Source organism: Lycorma delicatula, chromosome 3, assembly GCF_047948215.1.
Source record: "Lycorma delicatula isolate Av1 chromosome 3, ASM4794821v1, whole genome shotgun sequence".
NCBI classification, from domain to species: Eukaryota; Metazoa; Arthropoda; class Insecta; order Hemiptera; family Fulgoridae; genus Lycorma; species Lycorma delicatula.
This window is the reverse complement of record NC_134457.1, coordinates 6237386-6262244: the sequence shown is the minus strand read 5'-3', so window position 1 is coordinate 6262244 and position 24859 is coordinate 6237386. Positions and strand designations below refer to the sequence as shown.

Genomic DNA, 24859 nt, shown 5'->3' with positions numbered 1-24859 from the left:
CTTCATCTTGTTGATTACATGGCTAACTCCAAAGATTGCTTTCCATAATGCACTTGTTCCTCAGTATGTTGCAGATTCTTAAATGATGTATAATTCAAATTTGTCATAACCTATTAGTCCATCTGGTATATTTTTTTATTATACAGCACTTTTTTAATATTATGCAGTAAGTATTCAATGTATTTTGATAGTCAAAATAATACAATTATATTTTATGATTTTTCTTTTGTTTAAGATGCTGACAGATTATAAAACGAGTCATAGGGCAAATATATTTAGTGCCAAATTCTTACCTTGTAGTGGTGATAAGAATATTATATCATGTTCTGGTGATGGAATCATATTATTTACTGGTATGTATTATTAAAATATTAACATTTTTGTAATTATCTAAAATTTATATTTTATATTAATAGTATTAATAATATTATATATATTAAACACACACACACACACACACACACACACTCACACACACACACACACACACACACACACACACACACACACACACAGACACACACACACAGAGACAGACACACACACACACACACACACAGACAGACAGACACACACACACACACACACACACAGACAGACACACACACACACACACACACAGAGAGACATACACAGACACACACACACACACACACACACACACACACACACAGACACACACACACACAGACACACACACAGCGCATGAACGTGAGGTCTGTAAATAAAGTAATGAGACTAGTCTTTTTTGGCAGCCAAAGTGGCAACACTAAAATTACTAGTAAACATATGGTTATATGAATAGCTGATTTATATTAGGCATTAATAATTTTAGTCTATTTTTGCCACGTGAGACGTAAACAAACGTTTCATGAAATGAGTTTTTGTTGTGTTACATAAATTATACTAATTATGAGCAAAGTTGTACAATCAGGTTTTTTTTGTTAAACTCCGTGAGAATGCTACTGAAACTTTTCAAAATTGAAAAGGACTTATGGAGATGACGCTCTGTTACGAGATCAGGTTTTTAGGTGGTTTAAAGCATTTTCAGATGGTCGGAAATCAGTTGCGAATGATCCATTCTCTAAGACTGTTAACATCAAAAATTGATAATAATGTTGAATTAGATACTTGATACGGTACAACTAGCGATTAACTGTCAGAACAATTGAAATCGAACTGTACTGCAGTCCATCAAAATTTAACAAATGAATTGAACATGAAAAAAAAGTGTGCAGAATTGGTCCCAAAAAATCTCTCTGTTGAACGGAAAAACAACAGGGTGGAAGTGTGCCATGATCTAGGGGCAATTGAAACTGATCCTGATTTTCTAAAAAAAATGTTATTACTGGTGATGAATCTTGGATATTTGAGTACAACGAAGAAACAAAATGCCAGAGCAAGGAGTAGCATGCTTCAAACTCACAAAGTCCCAAAAAAGCAAAACTGAGCAAATTAGAAATCAAAACCATGTTAATTTGTTTCTTTGACAGTAATGGCATTGTCCATAAGGAGTTTTTGCCTACAGAAAAGACGGTAAATCAATATGTTTACCGAGAAGTTCTTGAAAGACTGTGGAAAAGAGTTACCTGCGTTGAGACCAGCCGTCAAAGACAACAGGATGCTGCATCATGACAATGCACCTTGTCACACTGCATTCTCAATTAATGAGTTTTTGGCAAAGAAAAACATTCCTGTAGTTCCTCAACCACCTTATTCATGTGACTTGAGTCCATGTGATTTTTTCCTGTTCCCAACATTAAAAGAACACCTCAAAGGACACCATTTTGAACAGTAGAAAACAAAAAAAAATGTAACCGGCCACCTGAAGGATATTCTGGTTCTGAGTTCCAACACGGCTATGAAGAGTGAGAAAACTGTTTGAAACGTTGCATGGCTTCCCAAAGGAACTATTTGGAAGGTGAAAGAGTCTCATGTATAATTGAATTGTAAATAAAAAGTTTTTCTGAACCAGTCTCATTACTTTATTTACAGACTTTGTGTTTATGAACTTATAATATTTTTGAAGAATTTATGTATTTTTTATATTATCAATCTTTTTTTTATTGAACAAAAAGCTACATATTTTTATTTGTTTTCTAAACACTTTTCATTCCTTGTGACAAGTTTTTCAATTCCACTCATAAAAATTTTGTCCAATTTCCTTCAACTGACTAAGAACTGCTTCCTTCAGTTCTTCATCATCATTAGTGAAATGCTCTCCTCCCAGGACTGACTTGAGAGGACCAAACAGGTGGTAGTTGCAGGCTGCTTAGTCACGGATAGGCGGATGGTACCACACTTTTCACTTGAATTTTTGCAGTAACTCGTTTGTCATGAGCTGAATGAGGAGTAGCATTGTCGTGAAGAAAAACAACCCCATTGCTCAATCTTCTGGGTCTTCGATATTTTAGCTGTACACAGTTTTTTTAAAGTCTCACAGTAAGATTTGGCATTTATTGTTGTTCCTCAGGGCATAAATTCACTGTAAACAACTCGCTCAGAATCGAAAAAGAGTATCAGGATAGCCTTTTGAACATGTGGGGAGTTTTCACTTTTTTTGGTTGCTTCGAATTTTTGTCTCTCCGTGTGATGCTAGTTGACTCTCAGGCGTGTAATGAAGCATCCAGCTCTCATCCCCAGTGATGATTTGTTTCAAAACCTGTGGACCAGTTCTGGAATAAAGTTGAAGAAAAGAAAGACCAGATGCAAATTGTTGATGTTTGTAGTTGTCGGTCAACAGATGTGGCACCCATTGTGCAACATCTTACAGTAACCAAGCTTATTGTGAATAATCGCAAACACACTGCCATAACTGATGTTAAGTTCACTTGCAATCTCTTTAATTTTAATGCATTGGTTACTCAAGATAATTTCTTTCACGCGTTCTGCGTTACCCATCATGTTTGCAGTTGAAGGATGCCCAGCACACAGTTCACCACTCATATTTGTTCTTCCGTTTCTGAACATCTGGCACCATTTTGTGATCAAGGGGTATGACATTGCATTCTTATTGTATACCTCAACAATTTGGTAATGAATTTCACAACAGTTGTAATTTTTTGCCCACAAAAGGAAACCACGCCATATTGACGACATTACACACATACTGCATACAGAATTGCTGCTGGGGAAGTGTGAAGACAACACAACCAGTGCTGCCACCACAAGACATTAATATATATATCCCTTTCAGTTCAAGAACACGGCAAGGGTGTAACTTATTTTTTGATCCACCTCTTGAATGTGTGCATATATATATATATATATATATAATAAATAGATTAATGCACAGTTGTGTAAGAGATTCTTTCCAGGACTAATGTTTAGGTGAAAAATAATAAAAAGTTATAAATAATAAAAAAAAAGAAAATTATTTATTTGATTTTATCTCCCACATTTGAATTTTGAATGCATGTATTATGTGTTACGCTATGTGTAAGTAATTTTCTGTTAAAATTGTTTTATTTATTAAAAATTGCCATCTCAGAATAATATTGTCACAGAAAGAACTCCACAAGATATACTGCTGCTAAGTTCTCACAAATTAACACAACCGTTTACTCTGATCAAACAGAGTAGTTTTCTGATTGTGATTTTTCTGTGATAAATCAGAATAGTTTTTAATTATTTAAATTTGGTTTTTTTGCACGCACTAGTGTTTTCTGAATTAAAGTGAATTAATCAACATGTTTAGTCGCAAATTTCTTATTTTATAATTATATTTCGGTGCAGGAAACTATGTAGCAGTGTTTCAGATTTTTTTAAAAGATTGTATTCTAGTACTTCCATCATTTACAGAGTATGTCTATTACTTTTAAGAAGAGACTATGTTATAAAGAAGAGTCTAAGTTATAAACTTTGGTGTATAACTTATAGCCAGGGGAAAAATTATATCTTTAGATTTTTTTGTTAAATATTTGTCCTCAGTAATATAAGGAGATGAATTATAATTTTTTATGTTAAAATATTTTTGCTACTGTTTATCTCCATCATATTATTATTTAAAATTTTTATCTCTGTTGTATTACTTAAAAAATTTGGAAGTAATAATTTTTTCATTGTTTTTATTTTGTTTAAGATCTCGTTAGACCATCAGATACTCACAACTGTCAGTTTAATTGTCATACCGGTACAACATATGAAGTAGCTACCATACCTGGCGATCCCCATACATTTCTAAGTTGCGGGGAAGATTATACAGTTAGATGCTTCGATTTAAGAATAAAGGAAAGTTGTAATAAGTCTGATTGTCAAGAGGTAATAACAGCTATGTGACTTATAAAGTAGATTTAGATTTAAAATACTTTATATGTGTTAATATCTGTATTGTACCTCGCCTATTGCCGTCTACAAAATGTAGATAGCAGAGAATATCTAAAAAAAATATTTTAAGTGGCATTCATTGTTATGGTTGTTAGCTCTTTATGAATTAAACGGCATAGGGTGTAACTGTACCTGACATTGTTTAACTTTGGTGATCTAGAGGAGATGGCGTATTAAATGTAGCTTTGACTACCACTACCCCTTGCCATAATGTCATATCTTCAATTTTAAGATGTTCAAAGTTGTAGAATCAGCAGGTTCTGGGGTGTACAGTTTATACTGCCTTATCCAGGATTAGCATCTTCTAGAGAAAGTGATTAATTTTTTATTTATTTAAGAAAAACAAACAGACAAAGAAAATTAATTATTTGGTGGATGTGCATTACTGTACATTTTTTCTTCTGTTTGTTGTAAAGAAGAATCATTCCTGAAAATTGTTAAAATTTCTTATCGATCATGATTATTTGACAGTCATAAGTTTAAAAATGTAGACTTTGATTGTGTTTTTTTTTTCATTATTTTTACTATAATTGATATCTATGTACAGATGATAAAAATAATAAATTGGAAAACTTCTGATTAATAATGTAGTCCACTTGCTAACCCGGGCACTCTTCTTACTACGTATGCTGTGTACAAGGATCAATATTTTCTATTTGATATTAATTTTATATTGTTATTACAGGATGTATTGATATCTTGTCAAAGAGCTGTTACAGCACTTACTATAAACAATATGGTTCCACATCAGTTGGCAATCGGTTGCTCAGATAGTACTGTACGATTATTTGACCGAAGGATGCTTGGTACTAAATCATCTGGTAAGTTGATATTTTAAAATTGGTTTTTTATTTAATTAAAAATATATTAAGATTTGTGTTAATCAATAGGGTGAGTGTCCTGAATGTGATTGACACCATTAAGTCGAAAGTAGAATGATTTTTTAAAAAGATTGGTATAAATATTACAGTAGTTGTGATTTTATTTATGAATGGACTAGGAGTCCTAGGGTACCTGAGTAATGAGAGGCTCAAATTTCTTAAACACATCTAGCTTGTCTTATATTCCCTGGGGGCTGAACCGCATTGCAAAAATATGCTTCTATAACATTATATTATTTCAGTTTTTACTATTTAAGAGAGTTAGAGACTTGGGGATTCAGAGGATCCCAAACCTTTTTACGGCATTACTTTTCCTATTCTATTAAGGTAGAATTCTTAAAAAATTAAATCTAAAATTTAATCATAGAGTTTCTTGCTTTCTGTTCAGAGGCAGAAAGGTTTGGATTGAATATTGCAATATTTCAATTTTTAGTAATTATGGGAGATGCAGTTTGACTAAAATTCTAGACAGCTAGGAATTGTAATCATTAAAATAATTGTATTGTTTTCTTTTCCTTAAGATACAGGGGCAATTTTTGATTAGGAAGAGTTAAAATACAGTATTTCATCTTCTAACTGAAGGAATGTGAACTCTGTGGCACCGTTATGATGCTGTTGAGTTTTATGTAGACTTAAGAAGCAAAATATGTATTTAAAAAGAATGGTTAAATATCATTATAATTACATTCTTACTGGTTGCAACCTTTGGTTTTCCTTTTTTTTATATAATTTCCAAATGAACACTTATAATAACAATTTGAGTGTAAAATTGTTACCATTTTTAATGTTAATTGTGAAGGGTCAATGCGACCTGAACTTCTTTGACATCATTATCATTTTACTTTTGCTTTAATTTAAGGGGGTAGAGTAAATCTGATCTGAAGTCCTTTGCAGTACAGTAGACAAGATGAGTGCATACTACTAAAAAACGTCACTACTGTGCTAAACTTTTTTTGATTTACATATTATTGAAGGCAAAAATATATTTTATGATTAAATATTAATTAAAAGTTAATTAAAGAGTAAATAGTCTGTTTATAAGTACTGTATATACTTATAAGTACTGTATAAGTTCAGTTGCAGTCTTTAAAACATGTTTTTTGAAAAATGCAACTCAGATATTGCAAAATGTCAGTTTTTTTGTGTTGTAATGGTAGCAATGGGTTGTAAGGTAGTTCTGGACTGCTCACGGGAACCTTACTAAACCTATGGGTGGTCGCCTTTCTGGATCTGAGGAATTAAATCCTAGATTGTGAATATATGATAGTTTTGCAATAGTCAGACTTCATTATTTATGCATAATATTATCACTGGGATATTATCAATAAGGGATGCCAGAAGAGATGCAAGTAGGATTTGGTAGTTCCTAACATTATCCTGGGCCAAAAACAATGATCTTATATAATAGTACAGATGTGTAAATTCAGCTGCTTATTGTCTTTGAGGTTTTAAATTTTATGTTAATTGTTTATTTGTTTTATTACTAGTATTATTTATTTAAGATTTATGTTATTATTAGGTTTCTCACATCGTAGTGGTATCCGTCCAGTGTTGGCACTAGTAGCACCGGGTTTAGAAGGAAAATCATATCGTATAACATCTCTCGCATTCTCACCAGAGGGTGAAGACATTCTAGTCAGTTATTCTTCTGAGCATCTTTATCTGTTCAGTACTATAGTATGTATTTCCCATTTTTTAAAAGTAATTTATTTTATTTAGCAGCATGTAAGTTATTTCAGTCTGAAAATTTTTTATGAGAAAAATTATTATAATTTTTTGTTAAATCAGTATGAAAGTAGGGGAGCAGGGACAAATTCCCTAGGCAGCTCAACTGTATGTTTTATTGCAGACAGTAATTTTTATGTAGATGTTTCCTTGTTGAAGTTGTATGGAATAATTTAAATCTACTAATTGTTATTTATTTAAAGCTCTGTGGCAATTAGTTTCCAAGATCAAATTTTTATTGTTAATAAACAGAATATTTATGCGTCATATTAGATGTATAATCATTATGTTTGAATAAATTAGTTTAAACCAGATTTAATGTTATAGCCTTCAAAAAATAGGAAACTCTGGATGTCAGCCCTCAGCACCTAACAATTATCAATTTTCTTTCTCAATTCTAACTACAATAAATAGTCAAAGCTAAAACTATTACATTTATAATGTAATAGTAGCTATGCAGTATCAATAAATTAAAGATATATAATACAGTGTGATACAGTTCCGTGTCTGTCCATGTTTTAAAACTATATAAGGAACTTTTTTTTAGAAAATAGTATTTTAATAATTTTGGTAAGTTATAACAGTTATTTATATGATTTAATAAGCTGATATTTTTGGTGACAGAAAGTCTGAGAAAAGGACTGGATCCCAATTTTAATGTTTGAGGTTTTATTTTAAACCTTTTGACTGAAAAGTTTATAAATAATAAAAAAAACTTCATTATATATATTTAAGTAGTACTTTGTGAGAAAGAGCACAAAATTGCTACCATTGACAAAATTTAACCAAAATTCCTTACTTAATTTTAGTTTTTAGATCGTGGAAGTAGGATATAGCATTTTATGATGATATTGACATCATTTGATGATTTTATAAAAAAAATAATAAATAAATAAATAATAAAAAATAATTTAATAAAAAAATAAATTCCGCTATTCCAGGTGAAGTACACTGGTAGTGGTTTACTTATTCTTCTTTGCATGCTTTTTTTATTATCAATATAATGAATACTAGGGAATGAATTGAATTACCAGGGAATGTTTTTTTAAGTTTAATCATGTTTTATGTAAATTAAGTTAAAGAAATAAAATCAACTAGAAATGAGCACCATTAACAAATTAACCATTAGTTTAGCACTAACTAAAAGAAATTTGAAAGAATCAAGGTCTTTAAAACAGACTTAAAATAGTTTTTTGAAGTCTGTTGTAGATTTTTTTTTGTGGGAAGTACAGGGTCATTCACGGGAACCGGATATTTTTGAAGTGGGTTGTACTCGGGCATTCATGGTGGGAGGGGCATGTGGCTGGTGTCTGACGTTTCCTTTGTTCATAGCATTTACATTTTAATCGTTGAGATGGAGCCGTGGACGCTAGACCAACGCCTCTACACGTATGACAGTTTTGTGCGAAATGACGAATCTGTAACTGCTGTTCAGCGAGATTTCCGCCGTCAGTTTAATATCCATCGTAATGCAAGTGTCCCTTCTCATAACACAATATTGCGATGGGTAAACAACCTTCGAACAAGTGGTTCAATATTGAAGAAAAAACCACCGGGTCCCCGACGAACTGCTAGCACTCCGGAGAACATCGAACGAGTAAGGAAAGCCATCGTCAGAAGCCCACGCTGCTCTATTCAACGGCATTCAGCAGCGCTTCAAATGAGCACAAGTACGGTAAGACGAATTCTGCATACAGACCTGCATTTCCATCCTTACAAGATAGCCATGACGGCTCTCGTTTAACTGCTGCATGACACAGCAGTTAAACGAGCAAGATTTTACGCAGCGATTACAATTTTATCGACAAATGCTTACCATTTTTGAAGAAAATGAAAATTTGTTATTGTTAATGAGTGACGAAGCCCATTTTCATCTGTGGCTTTGTCAACAAACAGAATTGCCGGTATAGGGCAGAAAGAAACCCACATCAACTTCACGAGAGACCACTTCATAGCCCAAAGGTGACTGTTTGGTGTGCAATAAGAAAGGTCGGTGTTATTGGACCATATTTTTTTGAAGAAATTGACGCTGCTGTAACTGTAACAGCTGATCGTTAAATTGCGATGTTGAATACGTTTTTCATCCCTGAGTTACAAAACCGGCAAATTGATTTTCAAAATGTGTTATTCCAGCAGGATGGAGCTACAGCGCACACAGCGAGAGCGACGATGGCTGTTCTCCGTAACTTGTTTCTGGGACGGATTGTTTCCAGATTCGGCCACATTCCTTGGCCCCCTCGGCCCCCCGACTTGAGTAGTTGTGTTTTTTTCTGTGGGGGTTTCTGAAATCGCATGTGTAAGGCAATAAACCGCGTACATTGGAGGATCTCAACATCGCAATTCATCATCACGTCACCCAGATTGATGTAGACATGCTGCAAAGAATTGAGGCCAGTTACCGTGAAAGGCTACAACAATGTATTGCCCAAAATGGACATCACTTGCCGGACATAATTTTTCGTTCATGAGTAAGTAACAAATGCTTTGATTTAACAAGTGTTTCACTACCAATAAAACTTTTTTAAAGTAAATATTCAACTTTTTATGATTATTTTAAAAACATCCGGTTCCTGTGAATGACCCTGTATAAACATGGAGCCATATCTGAAAAGTAAGGAGCTTGGTGATTCTGAGGAATTTTGTGCTCTATTAATTAAGATCCTGGATCAGATTAAAAGAATGGGCAGGGCCATTGTCATTTTGCAACCGTAGTTGTGCGAATCCAAGATGTCTTGTCTCTCGCACCAAATTGGATCATGGAAACAGTAGAGAATATTTTCATAGTAGTGTTTGTTAATAGATTGTAATCAAAATGTGCATTTTGTTAATGATAATTCGATTTTAGTTTGGTGACAGGCTATTGTAATGCTTAACGATTGTCAATAAAAGAAAAAAAAAAAGAAAAAAGATAAGCGGTTGTACCCCTCTAGTTTATATAACTCCTGTAGTGTCTGTTGAAAAGCCGCCTGGATGGTAATGCATCACTTCACTTTAGGAATTCTGAAGCTTTTGTCAAAAAATGATTTGATAGTGTTCACAGCAGATTCAGAATAAAAATTAAAATCATTACATCATTGTACACAAAGTAAAAATGCAATGAACTTGTTTTACTTGAGCGCACACTTTGATTGTTCATTTATCTATGAATCTCCTTGAAAATTGAATCTGCCAACCTCTACGGCAAAGAGTGGCCAGCATCTTTGCCTTTCATGTGGAAGGTCTTGGGTTTGGTTCCTGGTCAGGCTTGACATTTTCTACTCACTTCAAAATTTTTTTCTCATCGCAAAAAAAATCAGGTGATTGTAATTAGTTACAAATACATGAAAATGAATAAATAATTATACTATTAACAACAACAAGAAGAAGAGGAGGTGGTTCATACATCAAATACCATTAATAGTAAAATAATTTTCCTTTGATGAATCATTACTTGCAAGAATTATTTTTTTTTCAGTATTTAATTAAATTTCTATAAACAAATTCTAGGCAAACTATGAATCAGTACAAATATCATCATACACATAGTGAAAAACAATAACTTAATAGGGTAGGTGAAATTTATATATACATTTATGTGTGATCATGTGAGGTTGTCTGAAAAGTTTTTAGCCTCAACATGAAGATGATAGCACTTGTCAACAAAAGTTAGGAAATGTATTTGTGCATGTGTTGAAAGGTACTCGCTAAAATTTCAATCATTTTGGATACTCAGTTGTTTGATAATCGTTTGAGTAAGTCATTGTGAATGTTTTTGTGAAAATGGAAAAAATTGAATCTCGTGCCGTGATTAAATACTTGCATTTGGAAGGCAATACGCCTACGCAAATTAAAATAGAGTTGGACGCTGTTTACGGGGACTCTGTGCCATCAGTTGCTACCGTAAAAGATAGGCAGCTGAATTTAAATATGGTCACACTAGCTTGGTTGATGATGAGCATTGAGGACATCCCAACCCCCGTAAGGGAAGACACCCACCTTGTGACGATTCCGGTGACCCCCCCCCCCCTATTCCTTGTCCTGATGGGCTTTAACGGGAGTCGTCTTATAGATCATCAAGTGATTACGCCTCACAGTAATAAGCCAGGCCTCGGTTGGGATGCCACCGATGTAAATGCCCCTGTAGATATTTACATCGGTGATTTTTTTTTTAACTCTGCTTCTGCCTTTGCTACAGGCCTCATACGGACATCTTGAATGTCCTACATTGTTGCCCTCTAAACTAGCTACCAAGTTCGCGGAAGCGCGTATCCGGCACCTAGTTCTAAATTTTCCTTTAACTCTCTAACCAAAAAAATGGTGGAAATTTCTGGAAGGATATATGTACATAAATTTGTATATACATTTGTTATCTATTTTGGTAAATATCTATAGACTGCCTGGTCATTGAATCTTGAAATTTGGGTCAAGTATTTTTATAAATGGGACATTGATGTCATTAAATTTTAAACATAATAGGTCAAGAAAGAGGGATATTTAATAGCATTTTAAAATTTCAGCATTTAGTCAGGGCACTGTTTAAACTTAAATGTAGTACGGTAGTAATAATATTTCTATGCATGAGATCTTAATTATATTAGGTTTCAGCTCCTATCCATAAAAAGTAGGTGGTACCTGGTTTGACATATCGTTAAATAGATTTTATGCTAAAGCATATAAAAATTTAATTAAAATATGTACTATATAGTATCCTGAAATATATCTCTAGATTGGGAAATATTACAGTAACAAATAGTTGATATGACAAGGAAAAAGAAAGAGGTGATGGTTGTGATGGAATATATCAATGTAAATTGATGATATCTGTTAACAAAAATATTTCATGATTAATATTCTCTTAATATAAAGTCTATTTTTCTGTTGTGTAAAATTTTATTTATAAGCAAATATTGTTTGAGGAACATAGAAAAAACTTGTAATATATTTGTAATGCATTCTTATATAAATTTATAAGTATTAAATAACCCACTGGGCTGGTCTAGAGGTACTGTCACAAATTACTTGTTTAATAGCTGATTATTGAAGTCGAAGTTTCTTAGGTGTAATCCTAGTAAACGTTTGTTGCTTTTATAATGGGTTCTTAGATAGTAGATACTGGTGATACGGTAATCATACATCTCAGAAGTGGTTGGTGTGAGTTTGTTCATGAGTACACTTCATTTATATAGTTGAACAGATTGGAATGCATACATGAGAAAAAAAATTCTCTACTTCCTTCCTTAATGTCAGTTTTTTTTTTTTACAAATTCCTACACTCAAATCTACAAAAAGTACCGACTAATCATTGGTATCTGTTATCAAGAAGAATAAGTAACTTCTGTACAAACAGTATTGTGCATAGCTAATTATAGATAAGACATCAAATTTCACCCTAATTTAAAAAATCTGATACAAAAGCACATATAGCAATATTCAAAACACTGCATGCAAGCTGTGTTTATAATTATTTAAATTCTGATAAATAAGTCATAACAAGCGCAACCTGCAGTGCTTCCAGAATGGAGAATTTTACTGTATATATTCTTTTAGTTAGGATGCCTTAACTTCCCGAATATTTATTCTGTTGTTGATTAACAGTGACTCTAAGTGTATAATAGTGCAAATACTATGTGTTTCTGTTCTATTATGCTTCATGAAGCATAACCTGTTAAAAAATGTTCTGTTACAGGCTGTTCTTGCAGTTGAGTTAACATGCCAATTATTTATTCTGTTGACAATTGAATACCACTATTATCAGTTAAGAATGACAGCTTTATTACAGTGCAAATATGTTGTTTGTGTTATTTATTTTACATTTGATAAATTTTATAATAACAGATAGTAAAACACCCAGTGATGACAATTTAATATTGCTAGGGGTGGTATCTAGACAGAGCTGTACATCCTATCATATCATCACATTAAACACTATCATTCCTTTTGGCATTACATTCTAAATCATCTTATTCTATCATTTCATGTAGGATGTCCATGCTCTGTTTGATGCATTTGCCCTGTGTGCATAGATTATGAGAGCTGAGGGTGTTATTTTATTATTTTGTGTATAAAAAGTACCTCAAACTTTAAAAAAAATTTGGTGTCCTTATTAGATATGTAACTTTTAAGAATATTTATTTTTTCAAGGTACAGTTAATTTGTTCAAAGTGTATTATATGAAAATTATTGTGGTAGCAGAGTTTGCTAGAGGTATGATTTAGTGCTTAGTTCATAACAAACCAAAATTTATGAAATAGTGAAAATTTAGGTCATTTTTTTTGTAGAGATATACTTATTTTATAATAAATATTTATTTGCTTGTTCATATATCAAGAGAAGCTGGTTAGATTGTACAAAAACTTTGCGCAGGCTTTTTTTTTGAGTGTTTTATTGTGCCTATTTGAGTTAGAACTCTTGAGACAAGTACGTTCGAATGGAAGGGATTATTGTAAAATCTTTGATTTTTATGCTAAAGATTATACATTGTTGCTTAAGGTATGCACTGATTTGCAATTGTGGCCAAGATTTTAAAATCTCTTTTGATTCAAGGTCTTTGCATTTTCTTGCTATATTTTGCCTCAGTTGAACTGTCTTCTGTCAATGTATTTGTATAGTTATGCTTCCTTTAGTGTTTAATAAATTAAATTTTTTAATGGTTTTTTAATGGTAATTATACAATCTAAGCACCACTTTGTAGTCTTTGTGTTATATTTAATTACATTTTATTGTGTTATTTTTTTAAATGTATATTACATTTTTAAAGAAAATAGCATTCAGTTATATTAGATGAATTTAGTAGATAGTGAAAGTAATGATTCAATTTTTTGGACTCTGTGAGTATGATATTGGCAGTCTGAACGCATTTCATATGATAATACCAGACTACAGTAAGAATAATTTATTTATTTATTCTCAGAGTGATAAGAGATGCTTTTTTCTTCTTATTTTTTTAACTACTCAGGGGCACTGGTAACCGCCTAAAAGATGTTGCCTCGACTGGCCCTAAGTGATGCGGCAGAGACAAACCACCCACCCAGCATCTTGTCCGCTCTTTGGACCTTCCATCGGGGTCTTCACTGGTTCCTTGAAGCAAGACGACCTCTGCTTCTAGATGCTGTGAAGCTCCTCCCCAGGGAGCTACTCTTCCTACTCCTATACCTAGGCAGGGTCCGGTTATGCATGCACTCCATGTATATCTGTTTGTAAAAAATATCTGTTTATGGAAGTTACATGACACGTTATAACAGTTTACAAAATTACACAATATAGACACAGCTATTTACAAAATAATGGGACATAGTATAATTTAGTACAAATATAAATTGTTAGTGATCCACCATGTATTTCAGTGGAGATACAACACAGTGCTCCCGTTTACAATAGCAGGAACTCCAGTTATGATTACACTTTACAAAATTACATGATACAAAGACAGCTATTTATATAATACAAATATCGTTATTTATATAACTTCATCGGTGTACCTTTCACTTTAGTGAAAACGTTACACAATTACATCTATTTACAGAAAATTGCAAGGGTTAATTATTATGTACGAAAAGGAAATATTACTATCTACATCTAAGTTGTTGCTTTGGCTCTGGGTGTACCCGAAAAGGCCCTGGCAGGCCTGGTGATGTTGCGTCCTTCCTGATTAATCGCAGTCAGTCTCCCTCCCATATTTCCACTTCTCTCTCCTTTGTTGACAGAATGCGAGAGGCCAGTGAAGATACCTCTACCCACTATTGCTTTCCCTGCAGTACTCTCTGGGGAGTGCCAGTCCTCCTGTTGGCTTGCAATAACATTTGTCTCTTTTTCTGGGTGTCCCCTACAGAGGGATGCGATGTTGGCTGATCACCAGTAAACTTGCCTTTTTTTTTTGTTCTCCTTGTTGCGCAGTCTGTCTGCACTACTCTGCTAGCGCCATCATGAATAGTTCTGGTGTTGGAGGTTTGACGTTGTCTATCTCCTCTATCGTGGTGTCCAGTACCCATTGCGCCTGCGCCTGGTGTTCCGATGGCCACCATCTTGGAGGGGCTCCCTGATGGTGTGGGTGTCTGTCTCCGACCATAAAGACTATTGCCTTGTGGTCTGTGTCAAATTCCTCTTCACTGATCTCTCACCTATCCATCAGGGGCCTAGTACTTCTGATATCAATGTAATGTACAGGACTGACCTGTTGCCTCATCCTATGAATGTTAGGACAGTGGGTTCATTTAGGGTTATGATCTCCAGGGAAGACAGAAAGTTTGCCAGCTCGTAACTCCTGTTTGTTGATCTGGTGCCTTCTAATTTCATACATCCATATTAAAATCTCAACCCAGTATGATCTGTTACCTTTCAGGCCTGATGTGTCTGTCTAGGTCCCGTAGTAGCTGTTGGAAACTATCATCAGTGCAGTTTGATAAGATGTATACACTGAGTTTGATGAGAGGACACAGTCAGTGCAACTGCCACAAAACCTCTGCCAATGATTGGCGTTCTACTGCATATTTCCCAGAGGCTACTCCAAGAACAGCATCTCCTTTCAGGTCAACTTGCCAGGGACCATTCTTGGTAATGCGCTTGTTAGTCTCAGACAAGAGGATGAAGTCTACATCAGTGGTAACTGCTGTCTGCCACACCAGAACCTGGACAGCCATGCTTCTATTAGTATTAAGTCGAATGCACTTCATTTTTGTGTTCTACATACATGGCTGCCAGTCCTGTGACTATTTTCATTGCACGTCAGACATTTCGAGGGTGATGTAAACTCTGTCCTCTTGTGTCCTTGACCGCACAGTTGAAACAACAGTTCCTTCTGTCTGGACCCCTGCAGTTCGCTGTGACATGGCCGCTGTCGCTACATCTGTAGCAGTGCATGTCTCTCGTCCTTAATTCTGCACGGCAGGATTGGCAGCCCACAATGATCCTACTAGGAGGTAAACTGATAAGCTTCTGCAGCTGTCAGTATGACTGTCGCATTTTGACAATCGCTGTATGCTGGCCTCAGTGATGTGACCCTAGCCGTAGTATGTCCACCCAGACCCTTGTGACTGCCTGTAGTAACTTTGTTTCCATGGCTTCAATGTCAAGGTCCTTGATATGAGCCAACCTGTTTCTTGATGCCACACCTCTGCCCACGATTTGTATCGCTGGAGTTCTTGCAGCCATTCTTCCTTTCAGGTCTGGTACCATTTTCTCTCCGTTCTTCAGTCTTACTTCTACGGTATCCCCCTTGTCCTTTCCAAACTTAGAGAATGTTGTGCGCCATACCATTCCCACTGTTGACCATCCTGAGTAGGTCAGCATAGGACTTCCCTTCATGTATACTTTAATGTTTCTGTCAAGCTTCCTACCCTAATGTACTGCGACTTTCTGGACTAGGTCTCCCGTTTCATTATTTAACATAACCAGAGTATGTTTTCCATTGTAGACGTCATCTTATCTTCCCAGTTGCTGCCAACAGTTGGTCTACCGCTGATTGTTTGTCTCTCTGTATGAAGACCAGGTAATTGTCTCCCAGCTTCGTTGTCTTTTTCAATTTCATCATTACAGACAACCGTGGTTCCCGAGATGTCTCTTACCGCCCTTTCTGCGACAGGAGGTCTTCCTTCCAGTCATTACCTCATGCCTGGGGCCTTTCTTCTGGTGTTTTCAGATACCTTGTCTTTTCCGCCTCCACATGTGTCGATCTCAAATATTAGCTCTGTTGACATGTCCTCTCCACAACTTTCGCCCTGGTGTATATTTGGGCTGGCGATTTTCTTCCTACGGCTTCTTTCAATTCTTCCTTTGAGCCTGATCTAGGATATACCTTACGTCTAATCCTTTCGGTTCATCCGTCTGTGTGTCTGCATCAACCATTTCTGATGTCTTGCCTGTGTTTAGCAACATGCTTAGTTAGCATCCTGCATTTCTCTAGTCAGTTTGGATATCAAGTCTATCATATCTATTACAGCTTTATTTGTCTGGGATGCTTTGTCCAGGACAGCTTCCTCACTGTTAAAAGAGTCATTGCTATGCTTCTTTCTGAGCTGCTTGGCGCCTCTCTCCTTTTCAACCTGGGACTCGTCCATCATGATTTCTGCCTCTCCTTGTTGATCTTCATTTTTTATCGCCAATATCTTCAATGTTTTTCACCGATCTCGCCCGTATTCACTGTGCAGGTTCATCTCAACTTTGTGAACATTTTTGTAGGAGAGGGTTAGGTGGTTAAAAAAAGTCCGGGGAAATACAAAAATGCTTCCCATGAAACTTGAGGGGGGTATGAAGGGTTCAGCCTAGACCCCAAAAGGTTTGGGGCTAGGGGGCCCTAGTCGAGAGATATAACAAAATGGGTATTTTCCTATATAACTTGCCTCTGGACTTAGAATTTTTCTAAGTTATAATTTCAAACTTTGAATCTTGTGCTGTACTGCTACGAGATTATTCTACAATATTTCTTGAATTATTAATTTAGATTAATAAATTAAGAAATCATATGTTGGTACAACTACCATGCTAATTCTTCTTGCTAGCTTCTGCTAGTTGATCACATGCTAACTAAATTCCTTAAAACTATAATTACACTCTAAAACACAGAATTGTGGTTTAAAAAAATACATCACATGTCCTAAACTAACTTATTTTAATAATATACAATAAGTTTTAGCACAATTTTATTGAACAATGTTTAATAACCTATTCTAGTGTCTGGCCACATGGGTTTGTAGGTTATCACTTTCCAAGTCTAACTAATTACAGCTATCTTAAAATCTAAATCTAATGTTATAAAACTTTAATTTAGAACTTATAAAGTATTAGTAGTAAAACTAACCACTAAATTGCTGTACATTACAGTATATTAAAACTAGTAATATGGCTCACCACATATTTTTATAACGAAACCAGAAAATCACTGTAACTATTTTTATACTAATTATCATTCACTCCGAACTTATACATCTCTAAAACAACACTAAATACACTGTTAAAACTTAAATTTATCACCATACACTCAAAAAATGCCACTTTTTTATGAACTTTACTGAGGAGCACTCAAAACACACAAGTTGGTGAGGTCTGAGAATTTCGCGTTACTAATAAAAGAGGCTTACGCCCAGATATAGTCACTTTATGGTGGATGAATTTTGTAATATATGAAAAATGTCAAGCCTGACTAGGATTTGAACCTAGAATCTAAATCCAGAAGGTAAACTCGCTGGAAAATTAGTTTATATTAGACTGAAAAACAAGCTTTGTTATACTTTCTTTATCCTGTTTAGCCTCTGGTAACTACCGATTAGATAATACTTCAGAGGATGAATGAGGATGATATGTATGAGTGTGAATGAAGTGTAGTCTTGTACATTCTCAGTTCGACCATACCTGAGATGTGTGGTTAATTGAAACCCAACCACCAAAGAACACCGGTATCCACGATCTAGTATTCAAGTCCGTGTAAAAATAGCTGGCTTTACAAGGACTTGAAAGCTGGAACTCTCGACTTCCAAATCAGCTGATTTGGGAAGACGCGTTCACCACTAGACCAACCCAGGAGCTTTGTTGTACTAATGTCCCATTGCCTTACTCCATTCTTATCTATATTTTATTTTTTACATGCCTCACATTTTCCAAAATTTTAGACAAGATTCCTTCAAAATCTGTTTTATTGTATGTACATCATAGTTTTATATTTCTCAATTTTAACTTTTGAATTTGATTCTAGTGGAAAATTTTTATTACAATTTTTTTTTATTGTAACAGTTGATATGCTTGATGTTTCAAATTAATAGTTATTTTTTGATAATTTAATACTCTAGTTTGTAAAACATGTATTTTTTGTAGTTTATGTTTGTACTTAAAATAACCGTAGAGAAGTAAAATAAATCATTAAATAGGCAAATCGGTACAGAACTTTATTATTGCTTTTTCTAGTGTTAAAGGTGGTGCTTTAAGAAGGAGCAACCTTACAGACAAAAGTTGAATTTTTTTTTTATCTACTATATTGTAAGTAGTGCCCATAAAACTCCAAATTTAAATTGAATTGATTATGTTTTTATCTGGATTATCTTTATATCTTTATTATTTAGCATTAATATTTTTATCAAACATGTTAAACCACCAATTGATTTATTTAAATGTTCTATTTAATTTTAAGCCATAAATCAATTAAAAAAAGACTTGCTTTTGTAATGTTTTATTACATCTATTCAAATTTTAATATAAAAAACTTATATTTGGAAATTGATTTTCTGTTAAATAAATTTTAATAAGGTTAAATCAGTTAATTTTATGTCGGTTAATATTTATAGAAATTATATGTTATTAAATGTTGCAGCACCAAAATCATTCACAGCTATTAAAACAAGATAATTGTGGTGGAGATGATAATGATAATGGTGATAACTGCGTAGACATGGATGATGTTAAGGTTCCTGTTGTTAGTTTACCACCTATAAGAAGATTACGATTAAGGGGTGACTGGTCTGATACTGGACCTGATGCACGACCAGAAAGAGAACCGGGCAGAAGTGGAGGTATAGTGTAATTTTATTAGTGGTTTTGTAAATAATGTAAAACAAAGGTTGTAGTAAGTAACTTTACTTCAAAATGCTCATTATTGCAATTTATATAGTTTAATTGTTGAGTTTAAACAGTGTGTATGGAGATGATCTGGATTTTCAATCCTTTATTGTCATCATCATGCTACTCAAATATCATTTTAATCCTTGTTTGTTCATTTATTATTAAAGCAGGGTTGTTACTGTATTACATTAAAATTCTTTGTCTTTTATGCTGAGGGTTAGTGGTGGTGTAAAACAATTGATTGGAAATATTTATTTTACCTATCCAGATAGATCTTGTTATATGTTCGGGAACATTATTTTGGTTTCTTTATGTGTAGTTTTCCACAATTTTTTTGTAATGCACTTTGATTTTGATATGAAATAATATTTATAAATGTTTATATACATATATGAATATAAATACAGTAAACCATTTTGAGGCGAGACTCGTGTTCAATAATATCTTGGAATTTCCTTGAATTATTTGTATTTAATGAAATTTGCCTGTAGCAGAGTATATTGAATACTTCATAATATTTTCTGATGGTATTGTGACACGTCATCAGTATATAGACTATAATGTTATTGTTGTAATGGCAGCGTATAACTGAAGGAATGTAGGGAGGAAATTGTTATTAGAACCCTCTGCACAAATTCAAGGCTTATTTTAAAGTAAGGTTTGTTTTGAAATAAAAAACAATGTTGAAAAATAAAAACAAAATTCATTGCTTAAGCTTAAAAATTACATTTATTTACTATTTTTCTGCATAGTTGTGTTCAATTTCAATACATCTTGTATAGAGTTTCAGTAGCCTCATTCTCTCTTCATGGTTTTTATTTCTCACAAAATAATTTCTATAAAGCTTAATACTATTTTACTTAAGTTTAATACCGTTTTAAAAAATTGAAATTTTAAGTTATTTCCTAAAAGGATATATACAGTTTAATAATTTTTTTGTTGACACTTCTCGTAAGATTGGTTCACTTATTAAAGGTAAAAGATAGAACACAAAGTGACAAATTAGGTACTGTTGAGATTTGTTTGTGTGGAGATACCAGCAAATATTTGTTACAACAAAACAGCTATTCTATATAAAGCACACAATAATAGAATAAAAGAATTTAATAAATTATTTACTTTCCATTGCATACCATAACCATACTTTTAAATTATTCCGTTGTTGTTCAGTCAATAGGGATTTTTTTGGTAAAAAATTAGTAGAGTTAGGGAAGGTTGTAGACTAGGGGTAAGTATAACTTGTTTATATGCAACTGGGTAAAATTTTCACTAACTGGACAAAATTGCAGTCGTTCAAAGGTGGTGAAAATCGGTTTTTCAATTTTGTAGGCCAAAGTAAACTTCCTAGACAAAAACATTTTAAATAAAAGTTGTAGGCATTTGCAGTGCCTATAATTTAAGCCCTTAAATGAATTCTGTTAATTAGTTACTGCAAAAAAGCTGAAAAACTGTTAAAAATGGTTGTTTTACAAAGCCAGTATTTATTGAAATACAACTATTTTAGTATTTTTGTTATTATTCAAAGTTATCTCTTGGAATTCTGAATTCAGTGAGTGGTTACGCAAGAAAATTGGTTTATTTGTTGCTGAGATATTGTAATTTGTTTCGAAAAAGACTCTTCAAGAAACTGTAATTAGTTTGGCTTATAAGAACTTTTTCATGTCCTTTTCAAGTGCAGTCTGTTCTTCAAGACTTATACTTTCAAATGTTGAAAATTTTTGACCAAAAATTTATGTAAAACTTGTTTAAACTTCTTTGAAAAATTAAGTGAAAAATAGAGCATGCTTGCATGGTAGTCATGGAGGGGAAGTGGTTCTTGGTAGCCGCATGCAAATAAAGCTGAACTGGTCATTTCAAATTGGCAGAGTGCAAAAATATCGCTCTATCTTTGGGAATTTTGGACAGATTGAGAATAATTCAGTATCATCACTATCCAGTAGCCATTTCTTTAATGCACTCCTAAAAATATCTACTTGCTCAATGTGTCCTATATAAGGTTCCAATTTTACAGGGAGCCATCTACATATATATATATATATATATATATATATATATATATAGTTCTACAAGTAAGTATCTACAGTTTATATTTCTTCGTGGGGTTTTGGTGAAAGAATTATACCCATCAGTGTTAAAAGTGTTAAATTATAATTGCTACCTGTGTAGTTATAATGAGTATTGGCCACTTTTATGAGAACTTTATAAAAATATAAATATCTCAGTGTAAGGGACCCTATCTCTAAACAAAAACAAGTGAGGAATGAGTACAAATGAGATGTTTTAGGTATTGTGTGTATTATAAATTTCTGACCTAAGTGGTTAATTTTGAAATAAACACCTCCCTATATCACAATCCCATACTGAAACCTACTTTACTAATTCATAGTATAACTAACATATTTATTAATATGGAAACATATTAATATTTATTAATATAAAATTAGGAACAGCTGGGTTGAGAGTCCTATGCCTGTGGTGCCCCTACTTTATTAGACCATCGGTGCTCACCGTATCTGAAATACGAACTTGTTGAACCTTATTTGACCAAAAAGTTGTGAATCAGTCATTGCAGACCCCTTGTACCCAGCATTATTCAGTTTACTTAAAAAAGTATTGTGCCTTCAGTATCAAATGCTTTCCTAATGTCAAGGTAGAGGCTTGCACCCTTCTTGTCATTATGAAGCCTCCTCATAAATAGATGCTAGAAGATTTAACATTGTGTCTTCTGATTTAGAGCCATTTTCTAAATCCAAATTGATAATTAAGTTTTGTAAGGTAGCTTGATTGTTGTATCTGAACAAGTTTTTCAAAAAATCTTTGCACGGCTAGTAGAGCAATCTGTCTGTAGTTATTGGAACAATCGCTGTCTCCTGACTTACATATTGGAACGATAACAGTTTTTTTTTCAGATGCTGTGCTCATATTATAGATAAATGTTTGAATGTAAGAGTTGTGTTCAATTTTTATCTTAACTGATTCAGTTCTAATTCCATCAGTACCTTCACCTTTTTCGATTTCAGATGATATGGGGAAAAAAGAACACTGAAGAAAGATAAATTTTACTTTGATCAAGTAATAAATTATATTTGATCGACCTTTTTTCATCTAAATCTATGCTTTTATCAGGAAAGTCATTAGTTACATTAAAAAATGGTCATTAAATTTGTTAGCTATTCGTAGCTTATAGGTTACAATAGCCCTGTTTTCTCTCTTTACTTTTGTTTTCTCTATCTCTTCCAGTTTCACCTATCAGCTTATTAATTTTCATTCTTCCCTGCTGCTTCCTTTCAGATTAGAAGATGTTTGCCGACAGTAATTATTTTTGGATTGTAAAATATCAGGTTTTACATTACATGTAATGTGATTATAGAGTGATCAGTAATGTCATTGTGCTGAACAGAAGGGCTTGGATAGATGTCATTTGTTCAATTTACAAATAATAAATACAAAAAACACTAAACTTACAGTCGATTTGGCTCGTTAACAAGTGAATCCATTCCAAAGCTATATAAAGTGAATTTGTATTTATCAGTCAAAACGTTTGTTTTCAAATTATATGCGTGTATATTACCTGCATATAAAAGAATCCTATCGTTAATATTCGTGATGTAGTCTTTGAGTTCATCAATAGAAATGTTAAAAGGTAAATTATGGTAATCTAAATACTATGAGATAATAAAATTACAATCATTCACATCAGAATTAATTTTAAACAGTCAGTGGAAACCATAGTAATCTTATCAGCTTGTGCATTGATTTTGGATCTATATATATAGCAGCATCTCCAGACCTGTAGGTGTAATTACAATTAGCATAGCGGTGATAATTATCAGTTAAATAATTATTTATTTCATCACTGTAGATCTATGTTTCAGTAAGAACAACAGAGACCGGGTAAGCTATCTAATCTGTTCAACCCCAATTACATCAAATTAAAATTTTCTCTCATACTTCATATATTCTGTATTAAACACAAAAATATTTTGTCCTTGTCTGGTACCATCTACAAACGCTAAATAAATAAACTCATTTACAACTACATAGACTAAACAAAGAAAATAGACTAAACAGATTAAGTGATAGTAAATGCTATGTGGGATTTGATATAAGATAAATACACATTAGTTAAAGGTACATAGACTAAATAAATTATGTAATATCCAATCTAGTGAAATTGACAAGAGATGCATATAGAATAATATAAGATATTATGTTGAGTATTTAATATTGTATTAAATAAGATATTATTTTCAAAAAAAACAAAAAAAATATATATATATTTTATCTAAAAAAATCTTAGAAGACCTATAAAAAAAATAAGTGATAAACAATTTACAATTGTTGATTTACCCTTGGTTTTCGCATCAGGATTTTACCATTTCATATCCATATATATTTTGCCTTTCTTGTCCTATACCCTCCTTGCCATCATCAAAACTGCCTTCCTTTCCTGAGAGAGAGAGAGAGAGAGAGAGAGAGAGAGAGAGAGAGAGAGAGAGAGAGAGAGAGAGAGATATTCTCATTCAAGTAAAGTGGCATGTCAGATGAAAGACACAGATGACGAGTCAAGAAATCACGCTGAACTCTTTACTTGCATAGCCATTCCTTTTTGTCAATTCTTTGCATTGCATATGACCCAGAGAATCTCTATAAGCTTGTTTCAAAAGTTGAAATGTTTCTGTGAAACTATTTCCCAGTTTCATGCAAACGTTTTCATTGTATCATTCTTCCAGAAAATTACCCATTATAAAAATTGCTACTAACACTTAAACACATTGCACTCAAATAACAGTAATAGGAAAACTAAATGAGATATCAATAATCCAAGAACATATGGTTACAGAGGAGGTTATGCAGAACTTAATGTTGCCAACCATACTTCTCTAAATATCTCCATTGGCGTGTAATTAAAAATGTTGAGTTATTTTTTGAACAGACCTTGTATGTTGTTAAAATATGTTGAAATGTACATACAGGCTCACAATTACCTCAACTTAAATATTTCTTGTATTGGAATGTGATGGACAATTGAACTAGTACAAAACAGAAAAACATAGTAGTTAGTAGTTGTCTGAAAGTAGTCTTTATCTGTGTAGGCTTCATAGCTGATAAAACGCCCAAAGGTCATTTGCGATGTTATTATTATTGTAGTGCGCTGAGTTATGGCTAGCTGTTCAGAAGTACCATAGCGTGTGATAACTGTGAATTATCCATAATTACCGGCACTGAACTTTCTTTCGCAATCGGTTGTTGGGTTAGCATTTATTTTTTCCTCCAGGACCACTGTTAGTTATTAAATCATTCATCTCGTCCTTTGAAACAATACGGTGGTCCCAGAGGTAAAAACAAAAAAAGAAAAAGATTAGGTTAGGTTTTCAAAAGAAAATACAGGGACTACAAGACCC

At 33.4% G+C, this 24859-nt stretch overlaps 1 protein-coding gene across 3 annotated transcripts in view; it reads left to right on the top strand.

The window, feature by feature from the left end:
• LOC142321363 (DDB1- and CUL4-associated factor 6-like) overlaps window positions 1-24859 on the top strand; it is a 143822-nt gene that overhangs the window by 52812 nt on the left and 66151 nt on the right. For all 3 annotated transcript variants that reach the window (XM_075359388.1, XM_075359390.1, XM_075359389.1), the window contains exons 3-7: window positions 236-353; window positions 4082-4260; window positions 5012-5147; window positions 6727-6884; window positions 19207-19405. In XM_075359388.1, the coding sequence (XP_075215503.1) occupies window positions 236-353; window positions 4082-4260; window positions 5012-5147; window positions 6727-6884; window positions 19207-19405 (790 nt within the window). The remainder of the gene's footprint in view (window positions 1-235; window positions 354-4081; window positions 4261-5011; window positions 5148-6726; window positions 6885-19206; window positions 19406-24859) is intronic.